This window comes from Coturnix japonica, chromosome 11 (genome assembly GCF_001577835.2).
Source record: "Coturnix japonica isolate 7356 chromosome 11, Coturnix japonica 2.1, whole genome shotgun sequence".
In the NCBI taxonomy this organism is placed as follows: Eukaryota; Metazoa; Chordata; class Aves; order Galliformes; family Phasianidae; genus Coturnix; species Coturnix japonica.
In genome coordinates this window covers 9,448,756-9,468,097 of record NC_029526.1, presented here as the reverse complement: position 1 = coordinate 9,468,097, position 19,342 = coordinate 9,448,756, and the positions used below count along the sequence as shown (strand labels likewise).

Below are 19,342 nucleotides of genomic sequence, written 5' to 3'. Positions count from 1 at the left end.
AGCCAAAGCAGCCGGTGTGCACGAAATGACTCCCCACAGCCGGGTTGTATTGAAGAGTTTATTCCGGTTTAAAATAAAGCCCCTCGCTTCCATCAAACAAAGTATCCGCCGGTGGCCGCCCCGCCCGCAGCTCCCCGTACCGCCGCCTCCCGCTCGGAGCCGCCCGGCCGCAGCACAAGGCGGAGCTGTTCACATGCAAAAACATGACTAACAATGTTATCTAACTGCTACGGCTGCCAAGTACTTGACCTTAATAAGGAAACCAATTACAAAATAGTTCCTCATAGTGCTATACAAAAGTTATAAAATTAAGATTCTATCACCCACTTTAAATATTCCGATTTTCCAACAGTGCAGTTTTCCGCATCTTTATCACCACTGAGTACTTGGAAGTAATAAAAAATAAAAATAATAATAAAAAAAAAAATCAGTAAATTAGATCAAAACGTTTAATCTTTGGATCCCTTTATTCCTGTGGCCTTCACATACATATACAGACACAAATGACCAGGTCTCTATTTCAGCATCTCCACAAGGTGGATCATTCAGATTGGCAATCAGTCCATACTATGTCATTTGCGGATGCAATGTCTTAGAACCAGGTTCTCATCTCCAAGCTATGGCCTATCAAATGCAAACAACTCCAAACACTAGAATTCCTCACTCACTTATGTCTACGGGTATTACAACAAAGTTAACGTTTCAAGAACTGACAAATGCAGACGTACGTCCGGCCCAGGCACTCCAGAAGAATCGCTTTAACTCATCTGCCTGGTCCAGTATTAAAAAAAAAAAAATATTTATCACTAAGTAAAATTAATTGAAAATTTGGACTTACGAAATTTCTTTTGTCCTCATTTGAAAAATATCTCTTTCTCTCATTTGGTCAAATCCTGTGATATGCCAGAAGCTACAAAATCAACTGCTTGCAAGAGAAGCAAAGAGTGTATCCAGTTTTGTGTAATGGAAGAACATTTTTCAAATCTTCATTATACTCCAAATATAAAATCAAATTTAAGCCTGAAAAGCTGCTAAAGAAAAAAACCCAACTAATTCAGTGTTCTTCAGCATATCAACTTCTGCAATAACACAGTATGTTTGCCGACTTAAAAATGTTTATTCTTTAAAAAATTAGTTGCTTTTTATACAGCTATACAAAGTTTGTAATGTTTCTTTGGCAATGGGATATAATGGAATTTTACAACTATATAAAAAGTTTCCTTTGCCTAAGAAACAGTATTTACTGTGTGTACATATCTGACTGACAAAGCAAGTTTTCTACTGTCCAGCACCCTAGTTGATAAAGTACAACCATCTCAAAAGGGATATTACAGGATTTCCAAAAAACAACCTTCAGTGGATCAAAACACTCACAGTATCGACGGCCTTCTGCATACAATTGTCCTTACAACTTGAAGCAATTATCAAATACAGTTTAGTAATAAGAAAAATCCTTTCAGTGATGAAAAAATACTTAAACTCCATCGAAGTACTGCTTTATAATTAACTATACATAAGAAATTACTTATCCTTCTGTCTCAAATATATTTAATGCTCACTGCTTTCAAAGATGGCCATTTTTCAAAAAGTAACTGCATTACACCCCTTTGAAATTAAATAGCTAAATCCCAGTGCTGGTGACAAGTATACAGCAAATTAACTTCATTCTTTGCAGAGATTGAAACTAATTCTCTGGATCAAGAAGATCTAGACGGTCACGCAGTTTCAGCTTTCCTGTAGACTATGCAGCAACTTTGTTGTCTTTCTAGAGGGAACAACAGTAGAACGATACAATTAATTTTGCACAACAACAAAGGGCAGGTTAACTTGGGTAACAGCGCTGGGAGAAGATACACTCCGATGGCTACTTTTGATCTTCTGCAATCAGAAAGGACACCTCCATCACTACATTAGCAGCTGATCAAAATACTGGCAAACACAGAGAGCTCACTGACTGAAGCTGTAGTGCAAATCTTCTGCCTTTATGCCACCTCCTACTTACCCAGACAACTGTGAAACGTTCATCCACAAAATCTTATCTATGATCTTCAACTCCTCGTTTCAGTTCATGCTCAGCTACTAAACATTTCTTTACATCACACAACTAATTCTTGCAATTTAAGCAAGTAATGGCTGAGGAACAGACACCTTCAGTTATGAAAAGGCTTTAAAAAAAATTGAATCTTCAACCAGAAAACAATGATTTTGCACTGTAAGAATTTCTTACTGCCCACAAGGTAAGTTACCAGAAAGAGTTCTTCTGAGTCAGAATTGTAAATCTCTACACTTACTTGCATTAGTTCAGTTAATTATATTTGTTACTGATTTTAAACAGTGTGCCCACATCATTTCTGCTCCTTCATAGGGTAACATTCCAGTTGAAGACTGTATCTACAAAAATAGCTTGCATTGAAATCATGACGAGATTTTATTTTTGCAAGCAACTGAGCTCTCATAATTTATGTAATGTCTGATCCATCAGCCAGTGCTAATAATAATAGGAGGCAGATTTTGGGTTGTTTCTAAGAAAAGTAAAGTGCACCACTAGTACAGAATAGATAGATACCACTATCAAAAGGAAGATACCACTGGCACAGAATACAGTGCTTTGCTAGCAGAGCGTGGCACCCAACTTCTCCTTCCTTGGAATGGCTGATAAAAACAGGAGTTAAGATCTTCAACAGGAAAGAGGAAAGTGCATGCCTTGATAGTTTTGCATAAGTCAACTGATTAACTATACTGCGATTTCAGCTATCAGAGCTTCTGCAGAGCAAATTACTATTTATGACTACATGATGATGAAAGCATGTTTGTGCATGAGGTTACTTTGGTTAGCAGACTTGTACAGTAACTTGCACATAATGTTTTAAGGAACCTTTTGGCCTCTTCATATTTATTTACAATAATAATACTTGTTTTTGTTTTTAGAAAATATTTTATCTATGGGATGGGTAGGGATCTTTTCTGCAAGATCCTGCTTTATCTCCCAAAGTTCCTTTCTGCTCTATGAGTGGCTGAAAAAAAGTCAAACGTGCCTCAGCTTTCCCAGTAGCTACTGGACTACAGTATAATTACAAACAGTGCGTAACAAACTTACATATGTCAAATATATTTGAGTGATCTTTTGCAAAGGGTCATCTCCACACTTAACTTCAATTACTCTATTTTAAGGGCTATGTATATTACAAGTATATAGGCACTGTTCTAACTCATTCACAAGGAAGTCAAAGAACTTCCTTGCACACAACAAGTTAAGTTTCTTCTTTGTGTTTTTCAGTATTGACTAGAAAAATGCTTGCAATTCTTCTAATTCTTCCCTCATATTAAATCTGTAGATATTTTATATTTTTCTTCAAATCCAGCTACAGAACAAATATTTAGGATATCTGATTAATGGCAGCTTTTGGCTGCTGCTGATAGCCAAACAATAAGTAACAAGAATCAACAGACTTTCTATTGAGTAGCTGAGTCAATCTACACAATACTATTCAATAACTCCTAGTTCAACATCAACCTAAAAGCAGCAAGAGTTATACCACTAGTTTCCCAATACAGCTGATCAAGTTATAGTAAGATTAAATAAATTTTACCCTATATTCAAAGTCAGCAAACTCCCTGCCTCCACGACCTCCTCTGAAACCACCACGAAATCCACGGGGAGTAGTGAAACCACCTCTTCCACCTCCTCGTCCTCTTCCACCTCGGAAACCAATCCCCCCTCTGCCTCGGAACCCTCCACGACCACGATTAGGACGCAGTGGTATCCCAAAGGTCTCTGCATTCAATCTTCTTTCCTCAGCCCAGGTTGGTCGACGCTCCCTGTCACATACATAGGAAGAAAGATTGTTTTTCTGTTTTTAAAACACTTAAGAACAAAGGCTGCCCTGCTTCGTTAGAATCACCACAAAGGCAGTGAAATAAAAAATGATGCACTATCACATCAAATTTATCAACTATGCCTCCTAAAAGAACATAGATGTCTGCCACAACTTACTTCACTCAATAAAAAGAGGTTTGTTACAATACTGGTTATAAATCAAAAACACTGTAAGTTTCCTTCAGAGAACAGCAAGGTCTACAACCTCTGTATACATGATAAATAAATAAATAAATAAAAATTTAAAAAAAAAGCTATTTGCAATTTGAAACAGAGAACAAGAAAATAAGAGTTTAGAGTTGCACGTATTAATCTTATCTAGGTGTTAGTAAAATAAACCCAGCCTTCCCTCTCATCCCCCATTCTTCAAACTCAATCAATCAACAAGAAGAAATCCACATCAATGTGCATAACAAAAAAGCACACAGCAAAGATAACATTACAGGAAGAGAAAAGCTCATCTTCCCATTCAAACAATACTACTTGCTAAGTTACGTAATCTGCTTAGAAACCATTATAAAAGCAAAGTGGTAATTGACTTAACTAATGTGCTAATTGCATAGCAAAGCAAAAAACTCAATCTGGAAACGGAGATTCTATAGCATATACAGTCAGAAGTACCCCGTATTCCCATTTTATTATGTCTTTGGCATGCAGATGTAAGTTCTAGTGACTTCTGATTAACTAACTGTAATGAGTAGTGCCAACACAACCTTATTACACAGACACTCATTAAGTAGACTACCAATTTCCCCTTACAGGCCATACCTATTGTCATCACAGGAGATGTTATCGAAGAAGGATTTGGTTTTGTCATAGTAACAGTTGGGTCCAAGTGGATCTTCTTCATCTGCATTCCCTTCGCTATTTTGGGTATCAACACCTGAGTCACCTTTGTCTTCTCCATTTACAGGCTTCTCTGGTTTCTCAAGCTTGTCTTCTGGAAAACAAAAGTAAACAGATTCCTTCCAGGCCATCAAACTAAACAGTACAGCAATATTAATTTATTACAAGACATATACGCACCCCCTCCCCCCTTGCCTTTAATAGCTTCACTGCCCTTCTCTGGACATGCCGCAGGACCTCGATGTCTTTCTTACAGCAAGGGGCCCAAAGCTAAACACAGTACTCAAGGTGCAAACAGTACTGGGACTTCTACTCAATGTTTTTTTCACTGACAGATTTGCTAAAGTATGCCACATACTTTCAACTTACAATTCCTTCAAAGCCCATACTTCAGTATTTAACCAAATGCTTAATGAATTAAATAGGCGATTTCAGTTTACTTGTTAATTGCTTTATTTTCCACTACCACAAACAAGACTTTGAAGGTAATAATCCTTAAAAGCTGTTTCCCCAGGGCAGCAATAAAACTTGAACAGCAAGACATGCTTATTTTACCCACACTTAAATCTAAAGCAAGTGTTGGTTTACCTTTTAGTTTAAGTTTATTATGAAATTCCTTATCAAGTTCCTCTCTGTTGAACTGTGCATTTGCACTTTCAAAGTCGAAGTCCTTCTCGAATTTCATTGGACCATCCCTCCTAATACCAAATCTTCCTCGGCCTCCTCGGTGACCTCCACGGCCTCTCCGTGCTGAAGGAGCACCTGGAACTAAAGAGGGGAAAACCTTTTTTTCTTGAAGTTCCTCGAGTAGAAGTTGGGACTTCATGCATTTTGCACTTCTGTTTGTTATAACTCCTACTGGAGCAGCTTGTGATTTTTAAATTCACTCACAGTAAATACAGCTGTGATACTGAAAGCATAATGCATTAACCTTGGGGTGTATTAAAAGACTTCCTAGAAATCATTAATAGCTTTCTTAAGACAAAAAATGGTACTGTCTTTTCAGTTGAGTATTTTCTTCAAAAGATATCAAGTTTGTTTCATTCTATTATGTTTACAAATCCATGACCCAATCAATGCACTACAAACAATATTGAGAATGCATTCCAAATTCTTATATTTTATGTTAAAAGGTGAACCGCAACACAAAGAATTCTGAATACTAGAAACAAAGTCTTTGCACTTTGCAAAGTATGCACAAGGCTGCATTTTTTAAAGCAGGCTTTAAAAAAAAAAGTAACTCAAGTCTGAAACTAGAATTAAAGCTATTTCTCAAAACAAGATTTACCAATTTGTCGTTTGTTTTCATTTCTGAGTTCATTTTCTGATCTTGAAACCTTGTGTGCTTCAGCTAAAGTTGGAAATAAAGAGATGCTTGTTTATCCAATTAGGTATTTTCTACCATACTTGTGTATATCACTATACGGCCCTGATTTTCAGGAAATGCAAACCTATGAAAGTAAACTATGAGTTTAACTTCTTACAGGAGTAAGTAAGTAAGTAAGTATTTGACTTTAAAAAGCAATATGTAAAATCCAGGTCACTGCTACCCCGTCTACTAGTAAAGGGAAGCAGGAAAATTCCTACATGTTAACCTCAAAAAGAACACTTAAGCTGCGTGTGGAAGAAAAGAACCCGTGTGAAAATTATCCAAAGCTACCTCGTCTGTGCTCTTGACTCTCTAATGATTTTTGGCTAGCAGACACCATAGGTCTGGCTGGCACAGGACTCCTCCTCCCAACTGGCGCTGGAGTAGGCAAGTGGGCTGAAGCTGTTTGTACTGCTTGTTCCATGGTAGGGCTCCGTCTCAAATGATCTATCTGAGGGCTTGAACGACCTTCAAAAAACAAGCAAACAAAAATTATTTCTCATCCATAAATTTAAGTTGCTGGTCCCAACCAATCTGGACTGACAGGTTTATCTGCCTTACCAGTCAAGACTGCTGTGTCCAAAGAGGAAATAAATATTTCTGCACCCTCAGATCCACTAATCCAGAATGAAGGATATTTAGCAATTCCCCTTCCCCTAGTCTAAAAGAAAAAAATGGGTAGGACAATTAATCCCTACCAACACATCCATGATGGGCATTTAACTGTGGAATGAAATTCCTGGACCGACTGGAGGTATACATACCCTTTTCTGCATCCCTGGAAAGCCAAACAAAAGCAAATGCTCCCAAAGGCGGAGACAGTTAGAATACTTACATTTCATCTAGCACAATGTTTTACATTCACTACAAAATAATGAATAGTGATAGCTAGTGGCAGGCAGACTGTAGGTGAAGGAGTTGCACACACTTCCCCATAAACTGCTGTCCATACATTTCAGCTTGCAGCATGAGTGACTGGGGTCAGGAATGCCTTTAGAACTGAGATATCTGATGACTTGATCTCATAAATTTGTGATATGATATACACTAAGAAATTAGTGGGATAAGACTTAAGTCCCAAGAAAAAGAAAAGAACAGGCATTCCATAAAAAGTTCACAAAACAGAAAAGTCACTACACATGATCTAAAACAATTACTTTTAAAAGCAAAAATACACTAAGAAACCTATTGGTGTTCCCTGTAAATTTTTTGGAACAATGTTTGCTTATCTGAAGCACACTGTATTAAGTTAAAAAAAATCATACCCAATTAACTTCTACAGGAAACCAAGCTACACTTTCAAGAGAAAAAAAAAAAGCTTAGAGTAATTAATTAATTAAATAATAAATTAATTACTTTTGGTAACCCACAAAACTAATCTTTGAAAGCAGTCCCAACCAGTTACAAAACTTCACTAAGAATTTAGAAACACCGAGCAAAATGTTTTGACTTTTAACATAACTACATAAACTCGAAAATAGCATCAGGACTGTATGTTTGTGCAAACTTGCAGTCACAGCAATGAAAACTGGAAGAACAGGAAATACGCATTTGGGATCTGAGGAGCAAACTTAACAGATATTCAGGACAAGTCAGGGTTAAGTTGCATGATGTTTAGTTTCTTTTCTCTTTGCCACCCAAAAAAGTGTCAAGAATTAATTTCACTGCTGTTTGCTTCTTTATGAAGCATTACACAATAAATCACACAGCTTCTATTATTGTTAAGCAGGCTTAACTGTCAACATCACTATCTGTACAGACATTCAAGTCTGCTGTAAATGCTATTTAAACACATTAAGAAAATACTTTTAGAAATAAAAACAAGGAACTGAAGATGGATGGACTTCCCAAATAAACCAGCATGAAGTACCTTGAGCTTTCTCATACTATCAATAAAACTACATGCCAAATTTCCATATCAAGCTACCTGCTAAAATTATTCAACTGAACTAAGTCCTACTCCTCAACAAAGACATTTTAAGAACAACAAATGCGTTGCTAACACAATTACTTATGCAACATATCTAGATGTAGGAAAACACATTTATAGAGCAAAAATTTACAGTGGTTTGGTTGGTTTTTTTTTTTTTTTTTTGTTTTTTTGTCTTAATATAAAATGTTATCATGACAGAATTGTTTGGTTATATTTCCAGCAATCACCTGAATCACAGAATTAAGGAAATGATTGGTCAAAAGTAAAGTAGTTTTTCAAAAAGATTTACCTTGAGACATTTGTGTTTTTAGTGCTCTTGCATCTGTTGTAAACGCAGAACCAACTGCAGTGCTTTGGGACATGCTAGCACTGGCTGAAGAGTCTGTTCCAAAAGATGTTAGTGAACCTCCTGCTTTGAAAGAAATAATATACTTGTTAAACCGTGGTTAGACTTTTTTTTTTTTTTTTAGCTAAAAAGACCACAAAAGTTAACACTAAATGATCAGTGAACTCATGTCAGGCAATCACCCTCTCACTCAACAAGCTGATGGGGCTGTAATACCCTGTTGTATTTATTTTAAAAAGTTCACATCATAAGCATTAACAGAGCAGGGTCAGCATCTCAGAGAGTAAAGAACAAACAACTGGTAGATATTTCCACTTCTTACCTTTCAAACAAAAATATGACTATCAAGTTTTACTTATTCAAGTTGAAGATTGTTCTGCAGCCTACCTTTCACATGAAACATTTTCAGTAACAGGAGTAACACTGTCAATGTAATAGTTATAAGAATGGAAGATCTTAGGAGATAAAATACATAGAATAAAATAAAATTAAAAAAAAAAGAAAATCCTTTGAAACTCCACTTCTGTCTTTTCTCACTCACCAAGATGAAGGCTTTCACCTTCAGACTTACTGAAAGCCAACAGATACATTTCAGTTTAAAAAAAGAATATTTTTCACTAAAGAAATAAACAGATCATTAGTGATCTTTAGTATCTTAAAAACAAATGCAGGTTCCAATTATACTAGGGAAACATTTTTTATGGTTACAGAAGATTAAAAAAGTAAATTCTAAATAACTTATTTAGAAATCTAAGAACTAAGAATCTAAAATAGTGTTTTAACTACGTTTAAATGTTTTAGTCATCGGTGTAAGTAACACCATACTCTATTACAGTTGCATTTGTATCAGCACAACACATACCTGTCACTAAATTTCACTGCATGCAAGACCCCAGTTTCATCGTCAGACCCCCAAATTCCTATCTTAAACTGCGAGGTACAACAGCATTATACTACTTCACCCGTACACACTGAACAGAAACAAGCCTCGTGCCTATTTTGTTTCTTTGTAAGATGAGGCCCCCCCACACATTCAGGTGCGTTTTTTTTATTGCTGTTTTTTTAATGTTGGAAACATAAACCGAGCTCTCTTTCTACTTAAGAAACTTAGAGGAATGAAAGTTGGTGAGTCTTGCAGTACATCTACAGCATGAAGGCACAACTAACACATGCCGCTCACAAATACTTCAAGCAATGGACTCTGTACCACACTAACATCTCATGAATGAGGACTGTGCTGGCACATGGACTGCTGAGTAATCCAAATCCTTGGTGAGGCACATACTACCTTGACCAGCCTAGGAAACCAGATATTGATAGCACAGCTGAGGCTTTTAAGGAGGTGCTGCTTCTACCACTTGTGAAATAGAACAAACACAAGATGAGTGTAATGAATATATATGAAATATAAAGAACTCATGAATATATAAGTCCTTCACCACTCATCCCTACGAAGGCATTTAGTTCTCAATCACATGAACACTTTGATTAGAGGTACAGAGACTATAAGAAACCTAATACTCCTCAGCTACACTGCAAGACTGATACAGACTGAATACACTGGATCTGACCCTTAGGATAAAGCACTGAAGGACTTACAAGCTCTCACTGTCTGTACACACATACCTGCAACCTCACTTACAGGAAAACACAAAATAAAAATAATAAACATACCAACTCCAACAGTGCCAAACTGCTGTCCCACAAGCGGGCTTGGACTAAACTGACTGTATGCAGGCATTCTGCCAAAAGGACCATAGGACCCCACGGACTGGAATGAAGATGCTGTTGAAGATCCTAGTGAAGACTAAAGACAAAAGCACAAGAAGTAGAACATAGCTCTATAAGGCAAGAAATGCAGAAACTATTCATTAAGATTTACCCTAACACACACACAAAAAAACATCCAAAAGCTTGTTTTAATAGCAATTATTTAATCATTCCAGTGGAGAAGCAAAGACAACACACAAATAGATAAGCATGCAGATTACTCTGCATGAAAAACCTCAAGGCAGTCAGCAGCAGAAAACATTTTCACAAGCACGCGTAAGTGCTTCCACCACACCAATACCACAGACCTGTGAAAACAGTACCCTAAAAAGTGCAATCTCTTCTTTGGAACCTCCAGTACTGGATTGATTTTACTTTGGGCACACACTCATAAAAGCTTCTGTCAGCAAACCTGAGAAGTGCTACATGTTTTTCCTAAAGTTTCAGAAACATATGACCAATGAAAGACCCTAAGACAACAGAGGACAGTGAGTTTATTACAAATTTGGGGTTAACATTAACACAACTCCAGAGACCTCAATAAATGCTGACAAAAACAGCTGTACTAGAACAACCAGAAGATCTCAGAGGACCGCAGGTGTAATCTGCAAGGAATAATGAAGATTTTTGCCTTATCAACCAGCTAGTCATTACAAATGTGTTAACTTCTGTGTCCAGTGAGCTGTGCTAGAGATAGACTTCAACCCTGATTTTACCATAGTTAAGAACATGATTCAGAAGAGGAAAAAAAATCATTTAATGGTTCTTTACACTGGTTTGTGAACTTCAACAAAGATCTGATTTTTTAAGCACTCTCAGCTAGAGAGCACTCAAATCTGCTATGTTATATCTTAAGCATCAAATGCATAAAATATATTTTGACTTACCTGAACAATAGCAGGGTCCTGCGGCAAAGAGCACTGAGGCTTTGGTGGCTCACAGACAGTTAAGTCTTTAATATCACTACCACGGAATATAATATACTCAAAGACTTCATCTCGAGGCGGTATAGGTCTGTCCGTTGGTCTATCTTCTGTACCAAAGGAACGAACTGCAAAAATGGAAACCATCCCGCATTTAATTAACATTTCAAATATACCGCAGAGACCACCAATTTTAAATAGAAAGAGTAAGATTTTATTGAGCACAACACTTATATAGGCAGCATACTCTTTTCTAACTTTATTAACTACTCAGACATAAACAAGGAATTTGATCTTGCAAATCTCAGTTCAAATTGAAGCAGAAAGGTGCCTCTTTGGTTCTTTACTAAAGCACAGGTTGCACGGCCATGGGCTGAATATTTCCACTGCTTAGTGAAACCGAGGGGAAGCAACAAAGTGGTTTTTGCTTGTGTTACCACTCTCTGGACATTAATTTTATCAGCAGAGATGCCATGTAGCAACAAAGGCTGGTAAACCAGTCCCGTAAATTAAGGACTATATGAGTTTGTACTTCATGTTACGTATTTACAAACTGGGAAAAAAAATAATAATAAAAAAATCATGCCAGAAATACCAGAAATGAAGATATGAAAGATGACCAAAAGCAAACTTTTTCTCAGTAGATTCAAGATCTGAATGAATATTTCAAGTCAAAGTTAGGCTGTCTGTAGTATGTGTAGACAATTTTCACGAAGCAGAAGGTATTTTGCTTGTTGGTGTAAATTTCACATGATTTTCAGCAAATTAAGTTAACTTAATTTGGCAGGATTATCTTCCTAAGCGTAACAATGCAGTGTGCAGCATACTGACAAGTTACATATATTTATATGTACTTAGCTGACTTCCAACAACGTCCAGATTATGTAATGATGCTCATCATGCTTTTCCCTTCCCACTAAACACCACATGCATACGTGAATAGAGCATCACATTGCTACTTTCTTCAAGGCCCTTCCACACCTTGTGTGACAATCCTTGCTGAAAACAACATGGAACAAAAGACGTGTCTACAAAAGCTGGAGCTTCATAAGCAAAAAGTAATCAGTGAATTGAAAGAAATTAAGAATAAAGCATCAATCAAATTCTACTGAGCATCAACATGCAGCAGCTGCAGTAATTCCTTGCAGCTCTTTGTATTAGCTTTTTAAGAACCTTTTTTGCACTGTAACAAACTAGTGAGAAACAACACTAAATGGTTCTAACTACTAGCTGATACTCATATCTACTACACTGAACTTCCCTATTCCTACACAACTGGAAGCCTGCTCTGAACACTACTACAGTGTTTACAAGCTGTCAAAAGACAGATGCAGGGGGGGGGGGGGGGGAGTGTTTAGGTTGGGTATCAGGAAAACCTTACTTACTGAAAGGGTTGTTAAGCACTGAAATAGGCTCCCCAGGGAGGTAGTTGAGTCACCGTCCCTGAATGTGCTTAAAAACCTTCGGATGTGGTGCTCAGGATCACAATTTAGCTGAGTTGCTAGTTGGGGTATTATGGTTAGGTTGCAGTTGGACTTGATGAACTTTAAGGTCTTTTCCAACCTGAGCAATTCTATGATTCTTTTAGACTTCTACAAATATTAATTTGCTAAACGAAGCCAGTAAAAGCTTAAACTCCTGCAAAGACCTGAGCATTTCCTTTAGTACAGGAGAGCACAGAAAAGGAAAGGGGTAGATTTTATTAAGTTTTTAAGAAGTTGTTTTTCAGGGTCAGTTAAGGAACAAACTGCACACACGTTATGAGGTTTATCTGTGCCAAGATCAACTGTGTGTGCAAAATGAAACCCACTCATGGCTACCTCCCCCATATCTTGTCTCCCTGTTAATGCTCCTATGAGTACAAGAATGCAGACTGAGTTAATGTTCCAATGGGTATGAGCCCACTATAAGCTGACTCCTTCACATTAATCTTACTGCATTAATGGTGTGCAGCCATCCAAGTATGCTACAGAGAAAAACTGGTGAAATTTTGGGTAGAGATAATTGCAATGACTTGTTCTGGTAATGATAGCCTTCCATCGGTCATCAAACATACCACAGACCCCTTAAAAGAGAAGAAAGGCTGACTTCAGTATTTACATGATACACACAAAGTAAGGCTGGTAAGACTGTCTGAGTGCTGTATGCAAAGACTGATTAATTACATGTTTGCAATAATTCACTTTGCAGAAGAACAGAGCCCTTTTTTGCAAGTAGAATACACAAATTCATTAGTGAAGTATTTTTTCAGGTGTTGGATTTTCTGCTGACTGACAGGGGAAGTTACAATGATCACATTGGATAATGAAGTAGCAATAATACAGTAAGACGTATTAAAGTATGCTATGTAGTAGTAATGTTGAAGTTAGTCAAAATAAGTTTCAATATATGACTGCTTTTTTGAATGGATTTACCAGTCCGTTTAAATCTTACAAGATGACATTTTTAATGCACTTATTTTCATTTCCTCTCACTCTTCTACATTTTGCAAAGCACAGTTTGCTCTTGCACGTGTCATCAAACTATGGATAATACTATCACAGCCAGCTGAAAACACCGGAATACTAACTGCTTATTAATGAAGCATGAATTTAGTATCTATTAATTATAATGGCCCAACGCAACTCCATACAAAGTCCCAGTAGCTGATAAGTGAAAACTGATGCATTACAGCAGGAAGATAGCATCTCATTTCATCATATTCACATCCCTAAGGATTCCCCAGTTACCCAGCTGTCAGGGAACAAAGCCTGGTTGTTCTTACATAGCTTACTTACCTACGTTAAAAATCTCTTTCTAAGTCAGTGTCTTGAAATAGAAAGATACGTATTACCAGCTTGAAAGATAACAACTACTTTCTTAACACTGCAACATATGAGATAAACAAAACCCAGCCATGATTACATGATACAACTGCTCACAGGCAGGGCAGAACCACTTTTCAGAAAGAAAACATGACCTTGTGGTTCCCTGTCAGCCCACTCCAAAAGTCTGGATCCAATGATTGTTTTTAAAAAAATAAAAATACAGAACTGAAAGGACATTTCAAACTAATTTAATTTGAAAATTGAGAATGAAAGGGGTTTATTTTGTGACTAAACACTACATTCTGAAAACTACAAATCCAAAGGAAACATGTGCATCAATACTATATAAAAGCCTGAAACAGTTGTGTAATGCAATACTTTAAATTGGAGTTTTTATTTATAAATAGTAATAGACTCAAGCAATTTGTGAAAAGATGCGCTGCCTTCCATTATCAGTCTCAACATTTTTTTAGAGTTCCTATATTCCTTTAACTCACAAGAAAAGCTACAACTTTTGCTACAGCTTAATGGCTTTGTAAACAAAATTAACAAAGCAGAACAGGAACAGACTGTCCCTCAAAGAACTGAAGAGCACTATCAGCATTCTACTGTCAACCCAAAAATCTTATTTCTGCACAAATCATTCCAGATTTAAGATAACCGAGGACATTTCACAAGCACATCCTCAGTTTTATCTGCCTTCAGCTGAGCCCACTGAAAGCCCTGTTGGCAGGCAAAGCTGTGGTTATTCAAGAACGGATTTTAATTCTACTTTTATACTTCAAATCACAAACAATTCCATCTATTCTAGTTAAGAAAAAGAATAACGGTAAACTATCATGCTTTCAATCCAGATAACAGTCACATGACACACACCACCGAAGCAAAAAGTTGTTTTTCTTCTAGCAGTAAAGCCGCTATTACCTGATCAACATACATACTACAGACAGTGAAGATACACTTTTTCTTTCACAGACCTAGCTATAATTAACCACACTTGTCGCCTTATATATACACACTGTTCTAACACATGCATATGACCTAAGCTAAGCTTTCATTTGTTCAAAAACATCTACAGACTTGAGCATTTTGTTCACAAGCACAGTGAGCTGTTTCAGAGCCTAACATGGTTGTTATCAGCTTTCAGATTAAGAGCAAGGTTTTAGGTTCTTAGTGGCCTAGAAATACCGGTTTATTTTCTTCTGAATCATAACACTATTACAAAACACAAATTCCTGAGCGAACTCAGCTGAGTTATATTAAAATAAATGAAATTATTTAGATTTACATTTTTCATTAGTTTGGAAGAAAATAGATTAGATTTGTAACTGCAGTTTGATCCATCTCAAATAACCACACCTCGGCAGATATGCCAGAACGTGACTTAGTCGCTCTTGAGAAGTCATGAAAGATTGGCTTGGTCAGCATTAAATCTGTCTAATTTAAGGTAAGACTATGACAAGCTCCACAAGAATAGGACTCTTCTAAGTGCTTCTGTATGAATCTTCACAACCATAGCATTCAAGGGGATTTTCTAAACTTTTTTTAAAGCACAGTATTTATCTTTTTCTCATAGAAAGAAATACTAGCTATCTTTTTTGAACAGATAATTCACTTCTAGCAAGGTGAAACAACTTGAAGGCAACCTTAGAAATAAGATCACATCAGAAGAGCTAAATGCACAGTAAATGAACTATGCACGCCAACCAAACCAGCTATGAAGCAGCGCAAAGCATACATATAAGAAGCCACGGGATAAAGCAATGTATTCTTTAAATAATAATTCTCTACACACTAGTGGGTGGGAGGGGCCTTAAAGTGACATGGCACAGAAACAGAAAAATACCATAAATGCCAATGAGTGATGAAAGCAAACAAACTGCTGCATGGTATAAACTCCGAAGACCAACTATTAAGTATCTCTATGAACTATACTGAACACGAACAGAGCTCTGGAATATTCTCGGTCCCAGAAGTTTAATTTACACAAGGAGCAATTTTCCTCCTTGCCTATCAGCTGGATAAAATCTGTTTTTATGTGTGTGTTTACATTACTTAGACAGACTGAATAAATGTAAATTAAAACAGAGTCTTTACGTATAAAGATTTTCACTTAATTTTTGACTGGAACACACACTCACTGTGCTGAGCACCATGCTCGTGCTGAGAGTGCATTATCGCAGACGTGAAACGCTCCAGTCTTTCGTTTGTGCAGTCTCAAACTTTTTTTCATTTGCTGATCTCCAACACTCACCCTGTAAACATCCCCCCATAGCTTTCCAGCACACACATTCTCCGGTTCACTCGTCCTCTCACCTATGTCCGCACCAATGTTAATTTACACTGCTTACAAAGAACTCCTGAAGTGCTCTCGACCAGCTTCTTTGTCGACAACCTAACGCTCGCAGTACCTTCTGCAGACTGCAGCTGCCTCCAGCTGTCTCCCACCGCGGGATGAGAAGCGTTCAGCAGTACGCAGCCTCTTTAGATTCGGCATTTTTAACGATGCAAACAAATCCACTTTCTCGCCTCCTCTCTTACTCTCTTTTACGAACTCAGGACCAGCCGAGGCTTTCACTTCCCCTCCGTTCAGGACTCCTTCCAGCAGCCCCTCCAGCCCCGACCCGCCTAACTAATGCTGTGAGCCCGTTTCCCCGGCAGTCCCTCCGCACCCGCCTGGTTTCCCACCCCCCCCACCGCGGGATCAGCGGCCGCTCCGCGCCGCCACGACTCTCGCAGCCCCTCCCTCACTTCCACCCCCGCTCCAAAGCGTCGCAGCCGCCACAGCCCCCGTCAAGGCTCCGGTGAGGGGCACAGGGCGGACGAAACGCCGCGGGCTCTCGCCAGAACTCCCAAATCCCCCCTCGCCGCCGCCGCTGAGCGCTCTGAGGCCGCAGGCCAACCCCGGAACCTCCTCATCACCACGACGCCGCCACTTCAGGCTCTCGCTCCATGGCTGCGAGGCCCCAACGGGCCCCACGGGCTCCCCGTTCTCTCCCGCCCCGCGTCCGGGACTCTTCCTTCGCTCCGCTAGGCCCTTACCCTTGGCCAAGGCCACGGTGGAGTTCTCGGTATCGATGGTGTACAGGATGCCCTCATAGCGGATCTGAGCCTTGGAGATGAGGCTGATCTTGCTCCCGATGTAGGGCGTCCCCCCGCTCATGGTGCTGCCTCCTCGGTCAGGGAACCCCCCCCCCTCCTTCCCTGCCGAGCGCTCCCGAAGCCGGACTCAAACAACGAAACAAGCCCGGCTCAGAAACGTAGAAGGCGCTGTTCTCCTCCCGATTCGAGACTGACTTTTCGCCGATCCTCCAGCAACAGCTCTCAGCACACACACTCCCTCAGCACACTCCGCACCAAAGCCGCCCCGAAGCTCCCAACATGGCGGCCGCCTTCATCTTCCCTCAGCGGCGCCCCCCTTCGCTCCAGCCGCGAAATGGATGCCGGGAGCAGAGGAGATCTCGCGAGAAGCTGCGGGCGGAGCTGAGGGCGGGGAGCGGTGTTGGCGCCTCCCGCCGAATTACCTCAGAGGCGATTTCACACAGAGTCACAGAGTGACCCGGGTTGGAAGGGACCTCAAGGATCATGTAGTTCCAACCCCCTGCCTGGCAGGGCCACCAAACATACACCTTTACTAGATCAGGTTGCCCAGGGCCCCGTCCAACCTGGCCTTGAACACCTCCAAGGACGGGGCATCCACAACCTCCCTGGGCAGCCTGTTCCAGGGCCTAACCACTCTCCTAGTGAAGAACTTCCCCCTAACATCCAACCTAAATCTTCCCTCTTTTAACTTAAAACCATTTCCCCGTGTCCTGCTATTGTCAGCCCTGTCGAAGAGTTTACTCCCCTCCTGGGAGTAAGTTCCCTTCAGGTATTGAAAGGCTGCAATGAGGTCACCCCGCAACCTTCTCTTCTCAGGCTGAACAAGCCCAACTCCCTCAGCCTGTCCTCATAGGGGAGGTGCTCCAGCCCCCTGATCATCTTCCTGTCCCTCCTCTGGACCCTTTCCAAAATCTCTATATCTTTTTTGTACTGAGGGCTCCACACCTGGACACAGTACAACAGATGGGGCCTCACAAGAGCAGAGTAGAGAGGGACGATCACCTCCCTATCCCTGCTGACCACCCCTCTCCTGATGGAGCCCAGGATCCCATTTGCTTTCTGGGCTGCCAGAGCGCACTGCTGGCTCATGTTGAGTCTTTCGTCCAAGCAAAGCACGCTCTGCTTTGGGGTGCTTCGCTTGTGGTGCAGCTTCTGCAGCCGGTTGGGCTCGACAGAGCTTTACCTGCCCGGCCCTGAGATTGTATTGTGAGAGTTCTGTTTTAACACTGCTAATTCTACTAGCTGTGCATTTTGCAAAAGATACACAAGCAAACCACCAACGGTGTGTTTTCTCACAGATAGACAAGTCAGCAGGCAGATTCCATCACAAGAGATAAGGAAGTAAGCTGAGAAAAAACAAGTTAAAGGCTGTGAAACATCATTGGCAAATGAATTTCCTAAAAAGAAAGAAATTAAAGGTTGGTAATAGAACTCTGCCTGTATATGGCTAGTAACGTGCTATGTGTAGGTTACGAACCAGAAATACTCAGGAGTGAAGATCCAGGAGAGAGAACTAGTGCCAGACAGTAATGAACAGAAGATGATATTGCTCCCACAAGTGCATTCCTGCTCACAGGATGGCAGTGCCATTGCCAATAAACTTACTTTGTATGGGACTTTGCCTCAGAAAATTACTGAGACGTTTGTCACAGCCTGGGAGCTCGTCTAGGATCCAGTCACTTGGCATTATATCACCACTGTAACCAGGAGAGCTGCATCCTGCTGATGTCAGTGGTCCTCTTGGAGGTGATGGGGTGACTTCCCAGCATGGCTGATAGAAAAGCGAAGCTATTCTGTTGAAGGGCCGGCTCTGCGAAGTCTTAGGGAATTATAGGCACCATCATCGAAAATTAGATCTGGTATCTGCACACAGACCAAGGTAAGAAATTTAAAGTATTGCCTTGGGGTTGGGAGACACCCTTGCATAAGGTATGCAAAAAGGTACAGAAAAGGGTACTTAATAGATTTTGTTTCAGCAAGGGAACGTGAATGTTACAGAGGTTTAGTAGGCACTTGTCTCAAGATAAGGCTTTGGAACACAAGAGAAAGCCCAGATTTTCTGGAAGAGCTGAGGTATTTGTAAATAGGAGCTGTAAAGGCTTATGAAAACTTTATGTCAAGGTGGAACTGACTGTAAAGTCATGGAAAGTCTTAATTCCCTGCAGATATTACAAGAGTGTATTCTGAGGATGTTGCGGAGTATGCAAGAGGTGTGTGCCCATGTCAGGTCAGTGGGAGGCAGCTGCTGAAATCGGTGTCTGTAACTGCTCTACGTAAAGCGTTTAATAAGATAGATAAAGGTACCTTTCTCATGATAGCTTACAAGGCAAGAGGGAATCTTGCTGACCACTAGAGGATGGCCTGGAGCT

At 39.7% G+C, this 19,342-nt stretch overlaps 1 protein-coding gene across 4 annotated transcripts; it reads right to left on the bottom strand.

Annotated features, from left to right (window-relative positions):
• Window positions 1-44: 44 nt before the first annotated feature.
• Window positions 45-17,319, bottom strand: LSM14A (LSM14A mRNA processing body assembly factor). Of its 4 annotated transcripts, XM_015874007.2 has the most exons (10): window positions 16,914-17,319; window positions 11,029-11,192; window positions 10,046-10,178; window positions 8,315-8,437; window positions 6,384-6,560; window positions 6,012-6,074; window positions 5,312-5,491; window positions 4,646-4,817; window positions 3,591-3,819; window positions 45-1,765 (listed from the first exon to the last, which is right to left on the bottom strand). In XM_015874007.2, the coding sequence occupies exons 1-10, from the start codon at window positions 17,032-17,034 to the stop codon at window positions 1,742-1,744; spliced, it is 1,386 nt and encodes a 461-aa protein (XP_015729493.1). In that variant the 5' UTR covers window positions 17,035-17,319; the 3' UTR covers window positions 45-1,741. The 4 variants fall into 4 exon arrangements, with proteins under 4 accessions (XP_015729493.1, XP_015729490.1, XP_015729491.1 ...); XM_015874004.2 differs by lacking the exon at window positions 16,914-17,319 and having other exon boundaries at window positions 8,315-8,434; window positions 11,029-11,227; XM_015874005.1 differs by lacking the exons at window positions 6,012-6,074; window positions 16,914-17,319 and having other exon boundaries at window positions 11,029-11,226.
• Window positions 17,320-19,342: the final 2,023 nt, after the last annotated feature.